Source organism: Tursiops truncatus, chromosome 17, assembly GCF_011762595.2.
Source record: "Tursiops truncatus isolate mTurTru1 chromosome 17, mTurTru1.mat.Y, whole genome shotgun sequence".
NCBI lineage: Eukaryota > Metazoa > Chordata > Mammalia > Artiodactyla > Delphinidae > Tursiops > Tursiops truncatus.
In genome coordinates, this window is record NC_047050.1 from 63,146,187 (window position 1) to 63,166,517 (window position 20,331).

Sequence of the window (20,331 nt, forward strand, 5' to 3'; positions counted from 1 at the left end):
TGCTGCTTGTGGGGGGAATGTGGACTGAGGCTCCTGGGAGCAGGGATGAGGAAGAGGCAGGAGGTGACCCCATCAAATAGTTCTTAGAGGGCTTCCCTGGTGGCGCAGCGGTTGGGAGTCCGCCTGCCGATGCGGGGGACATGGGTTTGTGCCCCGGTCCGGGAAGATCCCACATGCCGCGGGGCGGCTGGGCCCGTGAGCCATGGCCGCTGAGCCTGCGCATCCGGAGCCTGTGCTCCGCAACCGGAGAGGCCACAACAGAGAGAGGCCTGCGTACCGCAAAAAAAAAAAAAAAATAGGTCTTAGAGAAACTTACCTCCTACACTTACATACGAAGCTATTCTCATACGCTCTTTTACTACTGAGAACAATAGGGCAGAATTGCTCTATTACCTAAACATGCTGACCTTAGTCACCATCACCATCATCACCATCACCACAACCATCACCACCATCTTCATCACAGTACTATGGACTGAGCACTTATTGTATACCAGTCATTGTGGAAAGCACATACATCGTTACATTAATCGTCATGGCCCTGTGAACAAGGCCCTATGCTCTTTTTAAAGCATGAGGTTCAAAAAAGGTTGAGTAGGGCTTCCCTGGTGGCGCAGTGGTTGAGAGTCTGCCTGCCGATGCAGGGGACACGGGTTTGTGCCCCGGTCTGGGAAGATCCCACATGCCGCCGAGCGGCTGGGCCCGTGAGCCATGGCTGCTGAGCCTGCGCGTCCGGAGCTTGTGCTCCGCAATGGGAGAGGCCACAACAGTGAGAGGCCCTCGTACCGCAAAAAAAAAAAAAAAAAAAAAAAAAGGTTGAGTAACTGGCCCAAGTCCATAGATCTCCAAAGCAATAGATTTGGGAACTCCAACTCACGTTTGCCTGGACTCCAAACTTGTGTTCCCAGCCACAGGGGTTCCCTGCTCTGGAGATCTTCTGGAATATTTGGTGCCACCTTATTTCTCCTTTTCCCCTTCAAGTCTACCCTGGGTGATTATTTTTACTTTATTCCACTGAACTCAATACACTGAGGAAAGGGATAACCCCTAAGATCGCCTTGAGCCAGGAAGCCCCTAAGATGACCCTCTTAGGGTTTTCCCTGAGAGCCCAGCTGGATTCTGCTGCTCCCCAAGGCTGTGGGAAGAGGTGAGAGGGGCTTAGCAGAAGAAGAGAGTGAGATCGTAGCAGGAGGGAGACACTGAGGCTGACAGTTTTGTGAAGATTAATTACAGAATCACACCGACGCAGATCAGAACCAGGTAGGTGACCACCAGGGACAAAACTTCATTTCTTTTCTGCCCTAGGGGAAGCCAGAATATTTGGGTGCCACCGTGGCTGCCCCTGTTGTGAAGCTCGCTGACCAGCACTATGAACCCCCCAGGCTGTGTTACCACCCCATCTTTTGCGGGAACCTTTCTGGAGGGGACCTCCTTGCTGTGTTTGAACTGCTGCAGGTAAGTGAACCAGAAGTGCTATCTGCACTGGCCGTCTGTCTAGTCTCCCTGGCCAGAGAAGCAGCCTCATGGGAAGGGTATGTCCATCACATTATGCCTGGTCCCTGCCTGCTGTCCTGTGTCTGGAGATGGCTCCTTCTGGGGATCTGGGAGATGCCATTTAGGAACTCAGGTGACGGGTTATTCCCAGAGCCTCCATGCTACAAGTCAGAGTCCCAGGATGAAAGGTCCATGTGGATTTGGCCAGCAGTGCTTGAGCAGCCCTATGCGTCAGACCCTGAGCTCCATACAGACCTCAGGAGGATATAAAAGGGGAAGGGAGCAAACGTTTGTGGACACTCCCACGTGCCCTGTGTTGTGTTTGCTGCCTCACATACCTCTCATCACACTGAAACCTCCCTCAGTCCTGTTGAGGTAGGGATTATGATTCCCATTTTGCAGATAGTAAACTGAAGGATTAATGTAATTGAATGACTTACCTTGTCATGCTGCTAGTCGGTGGTTGAGCTGAGAGCTGAACTTAGACCTTTAAAGCCTTCTGCTCCTTACACCGTATCACAAAGTTTCCCAAAGACATCGAGTTCTTAGTCTGTCCCACTAAGACATCGGGGAATTTATGAACATATGTCTAGGAGGACTTTTTCAGAAAGCAATGGCAGGATACTTAGGGAGGGAGGCTGAGCCTCTCAAGTCTGGCTGTCCAGTCAAGGACCAAATAGGACAGAGTGGTGACCTGGAAAGAAGTGACCAGGTGGGCCTGTGTCAAGCCCTGACCATCCTCCCTGGACACCCCACTCACTGAGGGCAGGTGGCACTTAGCCTTTGGGTCAGATCAGTCCCTCTCTAGGAAAGCACATTTTCCAGAAATCCCAATTTTAAAAAATCTCTAGTAGAGAAACTAGAAGACAAACATTCCCAAGACGTAGCAAATGAGTAAGAGGGAAGGTGCTGGAGCTGGATCCCAGGAATACGGATCTCATTCCCACCACGTACTGGTGTGCGACTGTGGGTAAGCTGCTCTATCTCTCTCTGTTTGACCTGCAAAATGGAGATGATAATTAACCTGCCTAAAGTGCCTGGCGTGGAATCGACACTCAACAAGTGCTACCTATTTTATTATTATTAATATTATTATACCATGGAATATTAAAGCAAAATATCCAGTCCTATCTGTTTATTCAGGTGAAGACATTGAGCTGGATAGAACGGTAATGGCTCACTGGATATGGTAGGTCGGAGCCTAGAATCCAGTGTACAGATTCCCCCGAGAGCTGAAGAGGCTGAAGGGCATTAGAGGACGGGAACAGCTAGCTACGGGGTTAGACACACTTGTACTCAAATCCAGAGTGCCCAGGTGTGCGGCCTGGGAGCTGCATATGACTACAGAGATGAATTCTGAAGTGCACCCAATCAGCCTTTGACTGTCGTCTGGTTTTTGTTCCACTTGAGGAAGAACTTTTTAAGGCTGGAGTGGCTGCCTTGGAGAAAGAGCAGCCTCTCTCAGGGGAACTGAAGCTGGATGAGCTCTTAAAGGGACAGAGTAGCAGGATCACAGGCGTCAGCTCCAGCTCTATGATGCTTGTAGTGTAGGAGGGGAGGAGAGAAGGATTAGTGAACTCTTTGTCTTACAAATCTTAGCTTCTAGGATTCCAGGATGATCAACCAAGTGAGAGTCTAATAGAACCAGCTCTCACCAGATGGATGTGTGTTGCACAGAAACATGGACTGTCAGAACTGAAAGGGCTCTTCAGAATCAGCTGCTCCAGTCTTTCCTTAATTGAGAGTCCAGGTGATTTTAGACCGTCAATGAGTCAGAATCTTAGGTTGAAAAATCTTAGGTTGAAACCAGGTAGAGCATTAAATCACAGTGAATTAATGTCGAGGGAGTGTTGCCTTTTTTTCTCAGGTTTATTGAGATATAATTGACATATAACGTTGTGTAAGTTTAAGGTGGGCAACATGATAATTTGATATATGTATATATTGCAAAATGATTACCACAATAAGGTTAATGAACACATCCATCCATCACCTCACATAGTTAACCTTTTGTGTGTGTGTCTGTGTGTGTGTGTGTGTGTGTGGTGTGAGAACTTTTAAGATCTACTTTCATAGCAACTTTTAAGTGTACAATACAGTATTGTACCTGTAGTCACCATGCTATGCATTAGATCCCCAGAATTTATTCATCTTCACACTGGAAGTTTGTACCCTTTGACCACCTTTACCCACTTTCCTCACCTCCCTACCCCTGGCAGCCACCAATCTACTCTCTGTTTCTGTGTTTGTTTTCTTTTTTTAGATTCCACGTATAACTGAGATCATATAGTATTGTCTTTCTCTTTGACTTATCTCACTTAGCGTAATGCCCTCAAGGCCCATCCATATTGTTGTAAATGGAATTTTGCCATTTTGGATCCTCCTAAGTACCTTTAGAAGAACGTTTCACGCCCATCTGTGTATTACACGTTTCTTAACCTGCAACCTTTCTTCTTCAGAAAGCATAGGCTTCAGCTTCAATGCCTCTAAAGAAACATCAATGTTATCTACAAGAACATTTCTCAAAGTCTGCTTCTGGGAACACTGGCCCCTCCAAACACAGTGAAAAGAAATTTTAAGAAATGCTACACATGACATATTCCAATAACATTATTTTGTTTTCGTTGGTTTTCTTTTTAAAGTTACTTTCCATTGATGGCCAGTGGTACCTGTTTTACTTAGCAACTTGAAGTTTCCTTTCTAAAAATGAAATTATAGCTAATGAAAATGTTTACTAGATAATAACACAGGTGGTAAAAGTGGTAGAAGAAAGACTGATTTGGGAAAACCAGCTTGAGTACAATGCTTTCATTTTACATGTCAGAAAGCCGAGGCTCCAGGTTTACTGGATGGGATTCAGTCAACTGCTCTTTTCATTGCATGAAGCTTCCTGAAGGGAGTTCCCTAATCCATCAATGAGGGGCTGGACCAGCTGATCCCAACAGGCCCTCTGAGGTCCTGGCTTTCTCCCAGTTCCACGGCCCCACCTCTGATTCTCCCGCCCTCCCTCCACCGTGAGCTGGGCAGACTGGTTCGAGATACGGCTGCTTCCTGACAGTGGGGTGTCAGAGGCAAGCAACCGAAGAGACACAATTCATTAGGGTTTCATTAGGACTTCCTCTCAGTTGATTACGTGTGCAAAAATTGATTTGATCATCAATGCCACTGTCTCAGCATGTGCATCTCCTACACTCCGGGAAGGCGGGAGCTGGAAAACGCCTTCATTTGTCACCAGCGGCTCTCAGTTTCCGTCTGTGGGTGGTTCACCTTCAGCCCGTCTGTCTCCATTACTGAAAGGCTTCCCTGTCTCAGAAGAAGGGTGTAGTACCTGGGTTCTTCAGTGCCCCAGACTGAATTCCTTACCTCCATTTTTCTCCTCTACCCAGCTAGCTGACCCTGTTTTCCCAGTCCTGGCCCACTGTCCCCCTGTTCTCCTAGACTCTCTGCCTTGAGAATTCACACTCAGCTGTAATTCTTCACTCTGGGTTTGTATCCATGGGCAAGCCAATCGTTCCAGCCCGGTGACTGTCCCTTGTTCCTGTAGACCCTCGTTCTCATCAGGATCGTTCCACTGGCCTCTTTCCTGGTCTCCTAGCTTCCTCCTCTTCCTTGTTTGCTTCATCCTCCGCATTCCTTCCAGAACGCAAGTCCACCATACCACTCTCCTCTTTAGACAGTCTGTTTCTTATCTCCAAGAGCATTTCCCAAAATCTGTATCTTTGGAACACAAGTCCCTCTAAATACAGTAAAAACAAAGTTTGGGGGCTTCCCTGGTGGCGCAGTGGTTGAGAGTCCACCTGCCGATGCAGGGGACACAGGATCGTGCCCCGGACTGGGAGGATCCCACATGCCGCGGAGCGGCTGGGCCCGTGAGCCCCGGCCGCTGGGCCTGCGCGTCCGGAGCCTATGCTCCACAACGGGAGAGGCCACGGCAGTGAGAGGCCTGTGTATTGCAAAAAAAAAAAACAAAAACAAAGTTTGGGAAATTCTTCATATTATGTCCCTCTTGGGACTTTGAAATGCCCGTTACCTTGGTAAAGACTCTGAGAAGTCAGCTATAAAGAAACTTTTGAAATTTCTTTCTTTTTTGAAATTCAACATTTCCCAAATGTTTGTGAGTACAAATATTTTCTTTTTGCATGGTAACTCTTAATATTTCATGAAAAGAAAATCTAGCCCATAGGAGAATGTCAGATTTCCATAGCTTAGCACTTAAGCTCTCCCCAAATTAATTTGTCTTCAAACTGCCTTTTCCGGCTCACACTTCAGCACAATTACTCTGCACGTACTGTGGCCTCTTTACAGCAGACTATTCTGAATTCTCAGACCTCAGCACACAGATGTGCTTCTCTGCTTTTGGCCACGCTGTCACCCTATTTCGAAATGTCTCCCTGCTCTGCCGACTCCACCCCCTGCACTCTATTTACCTATTTTTTTTTTATTTTTTTATTTTTTATTTTTTTTTAAATTTTATTTATTTATTTATGGCTATGCTGGCTCTTCGTCTCTGTGCAAGGGCTCTCTCTAGTTGCGGCGAGCGGGGGCCACCCTTCATCGCGGTGCAAGGGCCCCCCACCATCATGGCCTCTCCCGCTGCGGAGCACAGGCTCCAGACACGCAGGCTCAGCAATTGTGGCTCACGGGGCAGGCCGCTCCGCGGCATGTGGCATCCTCCCAGACCAGGGCCCGAACCCACGTCCCCCGCATTGGCAGGCAGACTCTCAACCACTGCGCCACCAGGGAAGCCCCTATTTACCTATTTAGGAAACTGATCATCCTCACAGTTCAGGACAAGAGTTGCCTCCTCCAGGCAGCTTCCCCTCCCCCACCTCAGTCAAATGTTTTCTCCTCTTCCATCCTACGTCACTTTGCCTCTTTTTCTATTTAATCCAGGCTTTTATTTTTAGGATTTATTTATTTATTTTTATTTTTGGCTGCATTGGGTCTTAGTTGCAGCACGCAGGATCTTCCTTGCGGTGCCTGGGCTTCTCGCTAGTTGTGGCGTGTGGGTTTTCGCTTCTCTAGTTGAGGTGCACGAGCTCAGTAGTTGTGGCGTGCAGGCTTAGTTGCCCCGCGGCATGTGGGATCTTTCTTCCCTGACCAGGGATCAAACCAACGTCCCCTGCATTGTAAGGCAGATTCTTTGCCACTGGACCGCCAGAGAAGTCCCAAATCTAGGCTTTGATAAAGGCAATTGTTTACAGCTTGTCTCCCTTAATCTGTAAATTTTTTGAAGGCAGAGGCCCCAAGACGAGCAAAACATATGGTACTTTTTTTTTTTTTTTTTTTTGCGGTACGCGGGCCTCTCACTGTTGCGGCCTCTCCCGTTGCGGAGCACAGGCTCCGGACGCGCAGGCTCAGCGGCCATGGCTCACGGGCCCAGCCGCTCCGCGGCATGTGGGATCCTCCCGGACCGGGGCACGAACCCGTGTCCCTAGCATCGGCAGGCGGACTCTCAACCACTGCGCCACCAGGGAAGCCCACGTATGGTACTTTTAAAAGCACATCCAGAGGCACCATCCCATCCTGTGCCACCATCACAGCTGTTTTTGTGGCTTTACGTTTGGAGCCACAGGAGCAATTAGCTTTCTCAGGGAGGCGATGTTTTGCAGCCTGGATCGCTCACCTCCTCGCCGCCAGGCAGTGTTCACCTCACCTTTTCCCGGCTCCTTGATCTGGTTTGGTTCCTTCTGCGGCTTCATTATCTTGAGCCTACTTGGCATTTGCAGTGACTGCTGTCTTCTTTTTCTGGGCTTTCTTATAATTAACTGAACCACATCTGCCGATGCCAGCTAGAATATGTCTGTGAAAAAGAAATGGTGATATGTTTGTGCTTTACAGGTTTTGATGGGCAAAGAGGCTTTTTCGAGCATACAGAGCTAATGTGTGGCAGCCAATAAACATTTATCAAGGACTCACTGGTTTTGGAGCATTACCTGGGAGTCTGAGAATAATGAAGTAAACAAAGGCTTCCTCTTGGCCAAGTCAGGCAAACTCCCCCAGCGAGGAAAACCTCCTGCTCCAAAGCAATGTTTAATAGAACATCTGGCTCCTGAGGGACTTGAAGGGTCAGCTGGCCCAATATCTGAGGTCCAGAGAGGGAAAAGGACTCATGCAGGATCACACAGCAGAGCCTGGTTTCTGGGCTCAGTCCACTAGTTTCTGCACTAAGCCTCCAGAGAGGACACACTGTGTTCCAAGGACTGAAGATTAGGAGAATGGCCACAGTGGCCGGGACCAAATCAGGGGTGGCTTCTTGAAAGATGTACGTGTTGAGCCAGGTCTTGAAGGTAATGTGGGGTGGCCCACCAATGAGAAAGGCCCTTTCCTTAGGAGACTTTCTAAGTCCTTTGTGTGAGATTTCAATAAAGCATAGCAATTGTCCTCTTGCAGTTTTGTCAACTCCAAATGCACAGGAAATAACACCTTTTCCTGGAGGTCTGCCTTCAAAAGACTTCATTTTCTGTTTTACTGATTATGACTAGTCTCTATGTGATTAAATCAATCTCTTGTAGTGCACAGTGGGAGGACAGTTAAGTCTCAAAGGTTTGGAATCTGATCAGAGACCCTTCTCTATTCTACGGCTGTAATTCCCCTGTCATTTCTTTTTTTTTGACTGAATATATATATACTTTAATGACGGAAAAAAATTAGATTTCAGCCATTTGTAAAATACTTGAATTTATCCTACATACTCAAAACATTCAACCATTACTTTACCACTCATAATTTTTCAGTTATTATTTAATGTCTATAGGTTTACTTATTTCCTATTTCTATAATATCTGCAAACATTTAGATACCAGAGATATTTTTTAAATGTTTAATCCTATATATTTACTGCTTATATTCTTTAATGAATAAATCATCTGCAAAGGTGTTACTAGAATTTTTTGCTTCCAATAATGTCAGATAACATTCAAAACACTTCAGAGGTTTAAAATCCTACAGAGTATATTTTTCTGACCACTCTGTAAATCACGCAATACTTCTACAACAACACCATAAATTCAGAAATTAAGGAGACTACTTCTAAATTACCCACAAGGTAAAGAATAAGTATGAAGGATATTAGAAAATATTATGAATTGAAAACTTGCTTTTCCAAAATTTTAATATGAAGCTTTAAAATTAATTTATTGCTCTTTTTAAACTTTAGATAAGTGTTTATGTAATTAATTTTCAAGAAAGAATGAAAAGAATGAAATACAATGAGGTTATGAGGATCTATCTGTCTTTTTTTCCTCTCCTCTATACTGTGAGCTCGCTGAAAGCTTATGAAACTATTAGTTTGTGACACGTTGTGAGTGCTCACTAAATGTTGATTACCCTTGGGAACGAATGCATTTGTAAATTAAGAAATTATTCTCTGTGACAAAATGCATCATCTTGATTTACATTTTAAGCTGGAAACATTCCTTTGGTTAAAACAGTGACAGTCTTTCCAATGAGGTCATTGCGTGGCAGCGTTCATTTTCCTTACCTCTCCCAATGTCTAACCAGCGCTTGATCTGTGTGGTAGGTCCCTGCGTCTGGGCTGCAAGGGCTCCCTCCCCTCGACCCACCCGATGTCACCCAGATCTACCCTGTTCCTGCCAGCATCCGGCCAGTGCTGAGTAAATACCAAGTGGAGGTATGGGGCCCGGAAGGACTGCGTTGTTCTTTGGGACTAAAGGGCACTGGTGCATTGCAATCATGCCTGCACTGTGTCAGGGGACTTGAGGGGTGGGAAGGAGACGTGGCTGATCGGACGGAGCCACAAGGAGCTGCCCCATCCTTTCCTGGAAGAACATCCTGTGGTTCTCAGGCTGGCACAGCTGACGTTCCCACACCTGAGCCACACCTGCTGGCGCCTCCCTGGGCCTCTGTGTGGCAGCCCTGCCATCCTCTCTTCAGGTTCTCTTCTGGGGAGTCCGGGAAATGAAGAAGGTGCAGCTCCTCTCGGTGGATCGTCCCCAGGTCCTCATCGAGTGTGGCGGGCATGGAGTCAAGTCCTGTGTGATCCAGAGCTACCAGAACAACCCAAACTTCAGCGTCCAGGCAGATGCTTTCGAAGTGGTGCGGGTCTCTCCCCTCCCCTGCCCCACCGGCTCATTCCCTTCATCTCCATAGATGCGACCCACTCCCTCCTGAACCTGACTTGGGGAGATGTTTCAGGGTTTCAGGTGCCCCACTACTCACAAGAAAGAACAGTTTAATTCAGTAAAAAGCCAGAATTGCAGAATGGGATAAAACAGACTTTTGTTGTTGTTTTGTTTTTAAAGGTTCTGGGTGTAGATCATATAGTAAATCAAAGAAGGTTGACAGTGGTTCCCAAAGTGTGGCCCTCAGTTTATCAGCATCACCTGGGAACTTATTATAAATGCAGATTCTCAGGCCCTGCCCCAGAACTACTGAACCAGAGACTGTTGGGACTGGGGGGTGGGGCCCAGACACCTCTGGTTTGACAAGCCCTGCAGGTGACTCTGATACACACTGGAGTTTGGGAACCACTGGCCTGGAAGACACTGTCATGGAACTTACTACAATGGTTAGAGTTTTAAAAAATTATTTGTACATAGCGTGTCAAAAGCAATGTTTGACACCTGTGCTTTTGTTTATTTCTGTGCTCTGATTTGGAACCAACTGTGAAGTCAAAGTTTGCTTTGTCTAACCCAGTCAGTTCCAATGGACACAGATTCTGAATCAAGAAGGACTAGAATTAAAGAATGTGTACTGTGTTTGCAAACCTTCCAAATCAGACTTTGTTGAGCCTCGGGGTCCACCAGGGTAAAGGAATGGATGGGGCGCTGGCCCCTCACGCTCAGCTCCATCTTAAATGGCTCAATTCTCATCTGCTTTATATCTTGGGTCTGGATTAATGTTCATCTGAGATGAAAGTTCGGATAAATACAGTAATGACAAAGTAAGAGGATTGAAGCCTACTGCCATGGAGAACTTGGGAGTGTGTGATTTTTGCAGTTTACACCTGGGGTGAATCGTTAGTACCATCCCTCATGTGTTGGGTAATGACTCCCTGGCTTGAGAAGGCATTGCTCCAGACTCTGGCAAGCTGCAGGGATGACCTGTAGGGAAAGGACAGGCAGGGACAGAGGAAGGATGGGTACCTGGCTTGCTTTGGTCCTACACCCAGACAGGTCAGCGCAGGCAGTGCCCCACTTCACCCCAGCCTCTCCCTGCAGGAGCTGCCTGAGAATGAGCTTCTGCACCCACCCCTGAGCATCTGCGTGGTGGACTGGAGAGCCTTTGGGAGGAGCACCCTCGTGGGCACCTACACCATCAACTGCTTGAAACAGTTTTTGTGTAAATCCAGGGAGCCCCTTGCCCTCACCTCACAGGTGGATGGAGCCCAAGTTGTGCAAGGTAGGAAGCTCCTTCTAGATTCTAGCGCTGTGGGCTACAAAACCGTGGTGCCTGCAGGATCTTTCTGAAGAATTTCCTGCGGTCCCCTCTACTTCTTTTATTTTCCATTTTTGGCTGCGTTGGGTCTTTGTTGCTGTGCGGGGCTGTTCTCTAGTTGCGGCGAGTGGGGGCTACTCTTCATTGTGGTGCGCGGGCTTCTCATTGCGGTGGCTTCTCTTGTTGCGGAGCACGGGCTGTAGGTGCGTGGGCTTTAGTAGTTGTGGCGCACCGTCTTAGTTGCTCCGTGGCATGTGGGATCTTCCTGGACCAGAGCTCGAACCCATGTCCCCTGCATTGGCAGGCAGATTCTTAACCACTGTGCCACCAGGGAAGTCCTGACCCAATGCACTTTCATTTTGGCTATTTCAGATTCATTAATTTCCACTGAGCCTTCTGAGACCCCCAGCTCTGCTCAGGAGCTCCCAACAGATCAAATCTTTGTGGATATTGGGCCGCCTCCCACAGTGGTACCCGACTTGGCCCAGGTTCAGGCAGCCAGCCTGGTGGATATCCCTGACCCATCCCCTATGCTGGAGACAGAACACAAACCTGCAGCCCAGGAGCCACCGAAAGACAGAAAAGCTAAGGTCGGAATGTCATCCCTCTTCATATTTACCAGGCACATTAGAGTTCACTCAGAGGTTTTAGATGCTAATCCTCCCACCTACTAGCTGTGTGACCACGGCAAGCACCTTCACATTTCTGAGCACTAGTTTCTTCATCTGTAAAACGGGGACACCAATACCCACTTCACAGCATTGTCATAGAATCAGATAAGTCAGTGTATGTGAAATTAAAGTGCTAGTCAAATGTGACAGCAGTATTTAATTGAACAGAAACTCTTAATTCATTAGCTTGGAAAAACAATGGTTTCCTCATCAAGGCTTATTCCACAAATATTTTGAACCTACTTTGTACAACGTCACGTAGGACCAAAAAGATGCGTCTTCTGGTCTAAATAAAAGTGAGACTTATCCTCAGTTAGCTGAGATTCTGGGAGGGGAGATGGATAAGTACACAAGACCATAAAATGGGGACATGAGTAATCTTCTAAGTCATAGTTTTAAGGGCAAAATCCTGGTGTATCTAGCAACTGACTTAAAGAAGAAAGCAGGTTTAAGAAAGTCCTAAGAGATGACCTGCCCAGCAAATTATAAAAGCTGAAATAAAAGGCACAGTATGGTAGATGAATGGCTATTTTCTCAGGCTCTTCCCATCTCATCCAGGCTCAGCGTGACTCTCTGACAGCCCACGGGGTTCTCTCCATCCCACCAGCATTGTACCTGCCACTTTATGTTGCAAATTTCAGTTTGTTTGTTGCCACCATAAAACTGTGGGCTTCACCAGGTCATAGATGATTTTTAAAAATATCTCTGTATCCCCCGCACTTGATAGAGTGGCTGGCACATTGTAGATACCTGAGAGATGTCTGAGAGCAAATGGATGATAAGTACACGATAAATTTGGCATGACACAACTTTCTCCCCAAATGCTTCCCTTCTGCCACGTATGCATCACACTGCTTCTCCTATCCCCCCATCACTTATGTTGTAGGTGTCATTCATTTGCATCTGTTCAAATCAGAAGTGATGCTAAAGGAGGATTGTCTACCTATGTCACTTAATCCTCATGACAGTGAAGTGAGCAGGTATTATTGTTCCTAGTTGAGGAAACTGAGAATCATAAAATCATAAACGTTTATATTATGTTTAGAAGCTAATTCCTTTTCTACTTTATCACATTGTATCATGTAGCCTGCTTGTCTCCTGCACTGAATTCGAAGCTTCCCAAAAGTAGGGATGATGTCTACCCCTTACATCCCCAATGTCAACCACAAAATCTCATACCTGCTTGATAAATGTCAAATAAACTCATTAATGGATGACAGATTATTAAACTTTTATTGATTTAAGAGGGACAGAGAGCTACAATCACAAAACCTGCTGACACCTCCATCCACTTCCCCGAGGGTACCTACATGTCCTCTTCCTTAGTAAACCACTTAGCCACCAGCATGCAGATCCTTGACACCTAACAATCCATCCTTCATCCCTTGCCAGGATGCCAGGAGACCTTCTTGGAAGTCTACTAAAAGGAGAAAGAGGACCATAGCGGATGAATCTGCTGAAAACGTCATTGACTGGTGGTCGAAATATTATGCCGCCCTGAAGAAAGCACAGAAGGTAGACTCTCTCCTGGCTGTGACAGTCAAGGCTTCGATAAGAGCACAGCACCATTTAGCACTCTCCCCCACCTCAAATCCTTCATTGTCCCCTCTTTTAAATTCTGCTATAGGTAGGCCCTACTTGGGTGTGGTTCTGTTAACTGCTGAAGGGTTCAAAGCCTGAAAGGACCAAGGGTCCAGTACTGCCAAATTCTCACTGTCTGGCTGGAGCTGGCCCTAGGACACAGGCTCTGCTGTAAATGCTGGCAGGATGTGCAGTCTATCATGGCATCCAGGGAATCTGCCCACCTCAGGGAGGTCTAGCCAAGAGAAATGGGTCTCTGGACATGTGGGCATCAGCGAAGGGGGCTTCAGGTTCACCTGGAGATTCCAGGTCAAAGGGCTCCAAGTCTCCAGCAGATTTCTAAGTTCATATGGGAAATTATCAAAGTAAAGGCAGAGGTCTTGGCCTTAGCAAATGGGAATAATCAGCAGGGTCTCATGTACAGGGAATAAGAAAGGGATTGAATTGTAAAGCCAGAGAACCAGTGGGGAGTGGGTCTGGAGACACAGGCAAAAGCTCAGTGGCCGAATCTGGTAAGACTTCTCATCCCTGAGTAAAAATGGAAAGGAAAGTTGTTCAGATGCTATCATCATATTTTATTGAGTAGCAACTCTTCTGATTCTTTATTTGGAAAGACCATAATTTCTTCATCAAGGACTATCCATGAATATTGACATATAGTTAAATAAACAAACTAAGTGTTAATCCCTGCTTCCAAACACCCTCGTTTTACTACAATGGACACTACCACTTCTGGTGAGTGTTCAGCCCTTTCCTCTTTCTCTGCTAACCTCCCCAGTCCCAGGACAAACCCAACAACCCAACATGCCAGCCCATAAACCTCACAGTTGCAGATTGAGGTGATGCTCCAGGGATGTGGAAGAACAGTGGGGAGAGGGGTTGCTTTCCCAGCAGCTGAGAGGAGGCTGCACACAGAGGACGAGGACGTCCACAGTTTGGTGGCACCGGTTTTGGAGGTGTGGGCGCCTCTTCTTTAGGGCAGGGCATCTCCCTGCACTTAAGCCCTAGGTCTTTACAGTGAGGCTTCATCTGGGGGCTACTGAGGACTGTTTGCGTATTCTTTTAAAATGCAGAGGGCTGAGATAATTGAATGAGAACTGTTAGCAGTCAGGGTTAATAAGTGAGACAAGACAGTGTCCATCATCTCGTCTCCCTCTTTTCTCAAAGGAAAAGGAGAGCAATTCCAAGGAGCAAACAGGCAACACAGGTAAGTGGCTGTTCTGGGGACATTTGAACATGCATTAAGGCCATGTGAGTGAGAAAATGATAAAATGGGAGCCATGGGCACAACACTGGAGCCCAAAGCCCTCATTTCCCTAGTGAGGAAATAATCCCAGGAAGATGACGACACTTGAAAGAGGTCACATAGCTGATTTGAGCTGGATGGAGACCAGATCCCAGGTCTTCTGAGTTCAGTTGAGTGCTGAAATCGACCCTTTGGCTCAAGTCCCTATGTTGACAGTCTTAATGCAGAAATGGCAGAGTAAAACTAGGAGCAAGCTGGGACGACAGGCCAGAGCCAGCACGATAAACTTTAACACAGGTGACCTGGATTTAGCTTCCAAAACTCAGGTGACAAGGTTTGGGTAGATCTGGTTTGGCAGAAGCTCAAATGAAGAGCCCTGGGATTTGAAATGACCACAAACTTGATGTAAACCAACGGTAAGTCTTGGCCTAAAAACAACAGTAACACCAAGTGCTGTTTCAGGTGGCACAAAAAGTGAGAAAACCAGAGCCAAGCTCAGTTCCTCAGGCCACTCCTACTAGCATATTTAATTCTAAGACCAACCCCATGACATAAGCAATCGTATCTTGATTTGCAGATAGTAAAACAGAAGTACAAAGAGGCTGAGTAACTTGCCCAGGTCTATGCAGCTAGAAAATAGTGGAGCTTGGGTGATTTTTCTCCAGCATCTGCTCCTAAAAAATTACTGAATAATCTAAGTACATTTGTGACATTGTGTTAGGCCCTTAGCATATTTGAGCATGAGGTTGTTGAACTAGATGATTCTCAAGTTCCTAAACAGATCTGAGAGGGAATGGATCTAAAGCTTTGGTGTCACTCCATCCTGGGTCTGTTCTTTGCTAGCTGGGTGACTGGGCAAATTACTTACCCTCTCCGTGCCTAGCTTAATGAATTCTTGCATATGGCAGGGAAGGCCAACACATTGCCAGCCCCAGGGCATCCACTGACACTGCACTGCTGCATAAGTGGTATCTCCTCTGCTCCTTCAGTGCACGGTCTGCAGGGCTATGTGCAGAAATCCTACAGTGAAATGTTACTATTTCTTTCTTAAAAGAAGGGTCATGACACATGCCAGAGCAAAGGGAAAGAGGGAGCTTGACTTTGTTTCTTCTCATCTCAACAGCGTAAGAAGTCTAACCATTTTCACTAAATGTCCACAGAGGCAAAACCAGACGAGGTAGTGGTAAATATAGATGGCCCGAAGAAGAAGAAAGACAAAATACTCAAGAAGAAACTCAAAGAAAAAGAAATCCCCAACCTGGCTGTCTTGCAGGTGTGTGGACACAGCCATCTTGGCCATGGTTAGGGTGGGAAACTCAGGAGGTGGGCGTTCTTTTAGTGCTTCAGTCAACTCCAGAATACCTTTGTCTGAATAACTTACTTTGTCTTTGTTATAATCATTGATGCAGAGTAACAAACTAACAAGCATGAAGCCAAGACAGTGGAGCTTGCTAGTTTTCTATTCTCTACATCCTCCTATTGAGAAGGGGCATAGCTTCACTTGGTTAGCCTGGATGCAACAATGTAATTTACAGTCCCCCTGGGTTCACCTCTCGGGGCTTGACATCATTGTGCAGATATGTACAGACTCGACATAGCAGGAGTTTTAAACTCTTACAAAAGTCAGCTTCGTCAGACCAGTCCTAACATTAGCCAGAGGCTATTAGCTAGAGGCATATTGATGGATATGAAAATTGGCATTATGAAAATTATGTACCTAGATAATGAATTTAGGTAAGTAATTTTGATGGGAAATTTGAATAAGTGATTTAATTACTCAATCAAAAACTCAATCCAATTTTCCATTTCTAAAATATATATGTAATTTTCTGCTTGGAAAATTCATTATAATAAAAACAAATATTCCATCACTTTATATGTGTTAAGAATGAAATGTTCAATGAATATTTTTTAATTTGAATGTCTTCAAAATATTGTAGTCTGTATCCAAAAATCAATGACATCAATTAGCTATAAAAAGCTTTGTCACATTTATACTTATATATTATATTTAAAATATTGTTGGTTTAGCTATACTTCTTGGAATTTCAAAGTTTATCAAAAACGTTTTATAAATTTCAGAGTGGTACTTAGTTCTAGGAATGCCAAGTCAATCATATTCCTTATTTTGCTGAAGATAAATTAACAGCGCCTCTTAGATTTTTCCAAGGGGCATATACGAAGGCTGGTTTTGGAGAATCTTGGCAGTTTTCATTAAATCAATCCTGGGCTTTCCTTCCTCTGAGCACACTCTTCTCCCTTTTCCCTAAAGATATACAATGGGGATCTGGAGAGTGAATTCAACAATTTTGAAGACTGGGTGAAAACCTTTGAGCTGCTCAGAGGCAAGTCTACAGAGGATGACCATGGCCTTGACAGAGACCGAGTCATAGGAAAGTTTAAGGCAGGTTCCAAGGTTAACCCTTTTATCTGGCTCTCCTGTCCATAAATGTCGGATATGACTCAATTCTGTTGGACTGTGGTGTGCGATGTCTGTAAGAAAAATCCTTAATCTCTCTGCAGGCCCCTCCCTCTCTAGAACCCCACAAGACCTAGCCCCAGTCTTTCAAGGTATTTGATTTGTGGCCAGTAAAGTGGATCGGAGCTCAGTCTGTGGAATATGAGGAGGCAGAGTCATTGCCTAAAGGGATCACTTAATTTTACTCTGCTTTTCCCACCCCCTGACCTACCAAACATATGATTTATACAAGCCTATCAGCTGAATGATTAAATTAATCAAACAACACAAACCCTTCATCTGGCAGACTTACGGTGTCAGCACCACAAAGCAGTAGCTGACACTCACTATGAACTTACTGCACGCCTGGGCCCTTTATATGAAGGTGATGTGTTGGAAATCGCATGGGCATTGCAGCTTGCCAGTCTGGGTTTAAATCCTCATTTAGGATTTAAATCCTAACTAGCTTGTGATCTTGAGCAGTACTTGACCTCCCTGAGCCTCGGTTGCGGCATCTGAAAATAGAAATACTGAAGCCAAGATTGAATGAGATAATGGGAGGAAACACTAGCTCAGCACCCTGCATGTAAAAGGCACTCAGGATTCCATCTGATGCTCCTATTCGTTTCTCACATAACAGCTCCGTGAGGAGGGTGGTACTGTACCAACACGGATTCACTGATGTACCATGAAGAAGCACAGATGCAGGAGGGTTATGTGAATGGCCTGAGGACATCCAGGGGACAAGAGTAGCACCACCCCAGGTCCTATTGGGTCCCAGGCTGTGCTCCTTTCCCCAGCGCTATGCCCTAGACATTTTTTTTTTAACTTTAAAAAACCCTCTTTATTTTGAATAGTTCAGATTCACAGAAAGTTGCAAAGATGGTAGACAGAGGTCTAGTGGACCCTTCACCCAGTTTCCTCCATTGTTTACATCTTATGTAAATATCAAAACCAGGATATCCACATTGATAGAGTGTGTATATAGTTTTATGTAATTTTTATCACATATGTAGATTTGTGTAACCACTACCACAAACAAGATACAGAGCTATTCCGTCACCACAAAGATCTCCATCATGCTACCCCTTTATAATTATGCCCTGCTTGTGACTGTCTCTATCCTCTGGCAATCACTGACTTATCCTCTATCTTTATAATTTTGTAATTGCAAGAAAGTTATATAAATGGAACCCTCCAGTATGAGACTTTTGAGATTGGCTCTTTTCACTTATATAATGTCCTTGAGATCCATCCAAGTTGTTGCGTGTATCAATAATTTATTCCTCTACATGTTTGGTTTTCAGCGGGGCATATGACTATCTTGTTTCAATGGGTAGTGCTTTGTGGTTCCAGGGCTCCTTCTGCATCTACAAAAGCCCCGAGGATTCCGGCATCAAGGACAGCAAGCAGCTGAGAATCCAGCAAGGGATTCCATCCAACCACCCCATCAAAGTCCTGATCAGGGTGTACATTGTTGCGGTGAGGCATCCTTGTTTACTCTGAGGGGTTGTCTTAATCTAGAGCTGCCATAACAAAATACCGTAGACTGGGTGACATAAACAACAGATACTCATTTTCTCCAGTTCTGGAGGCTGAAAGTGCATGATCAAGGTACCATCAGAGTTGGTTTCTGGTGAGACCTTTTTGCCTGGCTTATAGATGGCCACCTTCTTGCTGTGTCCTCAAATGGCCTTTCCTGTGTGTGTGTGTGTGTGTGTGTGTGTGTGTGTGTGTGTGAGAGAGAGAGAGAGAGAGAGAGAGAGAGAGAGAGAGAGAGAGAGAGAGAGAGAGAAGAGGAAATCTGTTGTCTCTTTCTCTTCTTGTAAGACCACCAGTTCTATCGGATTAGGACACCACCCTTATGACATCATTTAACCTTAATTAGCTCCCTAAAGGCCCTATCTCCAAATACAGTCACATTAGGGGTTAGGGCTTTGACATAGGCATTTTGAGAAAACACAATTCAGTCCATAACAGAGGGTATGATGTTTGGTTGGTAACATGGACCTTTGCTGGCTTTTCACTGAGCGAAAATATTTCCCAGGCTGAGAGGACTGCTCTGTGTAGCTTTATTTGCTCTCTGTGGTTGCCTGCTAGCTGGGCAGGAAACCAAGTAGCACTGAAGCAGGAAGCTCGCAGGCAAGACAGTGGGAAGAACCAGGGCAGAACAGGGCAGCTGCCACTGTGCAATCCTCCCCCGCCTCCGGGGCTATGCCTCTGTTCTGCTGCAGTCAGAAATTTCATTTCCAGTGTATTTCCAAGAAAAATATTATCTGCCCTAGGCTCCCTCCTTTCTGATAATGAGAGCACTAAACACTAATTGTGAAACTTTTGGTCTGATTGCCAGGAAGCTTGGGGCCAAATTTGGTGCTCAATCAAAGCAACTGTGTACTAGACATTTATGGTTCATGTAGTTGTTTTCATCTCCTGACCTTGGAGTTGATTTTCATAATCTTACTTGATTGTAGTCATTATATTTTACATTAATTCTTTGCTTAAATTGCCTAAAATCGTTTTTAGAAACCGAAATGAAACATAAAACAAAGACGAATTATTCTTTAATGCCAGGGGACAACTGAACATCCCCTTTCCATCATGCAGTTCTCATGTTTCCTTTGTTATTAGCAGCAACGTCATCATGGCCATGACCACCATGTGCCAGGCATGTTCTAATCACTAAGGATATCGTGACGGAATAAAACACAGTGCCTGCCCTAGAGGAAGTCACAGTCTAGTTGGAAAGATGAGAAGTAACTTGTAAAGTTATCCAATAAAGGATAAAGGATCCAATAAAGGATACTACAAGTATCCAATAAAGGATACTTGTAGTATCCTTTATTTATTCATTCAACAAATATTGGGAAGACCCTGTCTTAAGTCCTGGAGTTAATATAATGAACAAGACAGACAGTATCCTTGCTCTCATGAAAATTATAACTAATTGGGGGTGGTGTGGGCATTAGGAGGGTATGAAAATAAACAACAGACAGATAAATAAGCAAGATGAATGTCAGAGATAACTGCTAAATAAAGAATTAAAATTGGGGGATGTAATCAACTATACTTCAGTAAAAAAGAAAAATTGGGCAATATGGTGACGAGAGTAAATGGGGAAGGGACAATTTTGGATGGAAACTAGGATCTTGACCACTAGACCATGGGGCCAGCAGGGGAGGGACAATTTTGGATGGAGTTTCTCCCTAAGTAATTGACATATAGGTTGTTCACAATTTTTAGCTATTAAACGTTCTAATGAACAACCTTGAAAATATAGCTTTGTGTGCTTATACCCTCCTGTCTGTAAGACAGAGTCCTAAAAATGCAATTGTTTCTTATCCAGCTCTCATCTCTGCAGTTTCTCCATCTTCTCCATGTCCTTCCTCACCAGCTCCCTACCCTGGTCCTCCCTGACGGAAACAGATCATTACTCAGCTGACCAGCGCTAAATGCAAGACTGATGGGGTCATGGATTCAGAGTC

At 45.4% G+C, this 20,331-nt stretch overlaps 1 protein-coding gene across 1 annotated transcript in view; it reads left to right on the plus strand.

Annotated features, from left to right (window-relative positions):
• FER1L6 (fer-1 like family member 6) overlaps positions 1-20,331 on the plus strand; it is a 173,826-nt gene that overhangs the window by 119,976 nt on the left and 33,519 nt on the right. Inside the window, exons 23-32 of the mRNA XM_073794722.1 lie at positions 1,306-1,455; positions 9,017-9,127; positions 9,391-9,552; positions 10,677-10,857; positions 11,266-11,483; positions 12,957-13,079; positions 14,313-14,352; positions 15,552-15,664; positions 16,664-16,795; positions 18,206-18,331. Coding sequence (XP_073650823.1) covers positions 1,306-1,455; positions 9,017-9,127; positions 9,391-9,552; positions 10,677-10,857; positions 11,266-11,483; positions 12,957-13,079; positions 14,313-14,352; positions 15,552-15,664; positions 16,664-16,795; positions 18,206-18,331 — 1,356 coding nt within the window. The remainder of the gene's footprint in view (positions 1-1,305; positions 1,456-9,016; positions 9,128-9,390; positions 9,553-10,676; positions 10,858-11,265; positions 11,484-12,956; positions 13,080-14,312; positions 14,353-15,551; positions 15,665-16,663; positions 16,796-18,205; positions 18,332-20,331) is intronic.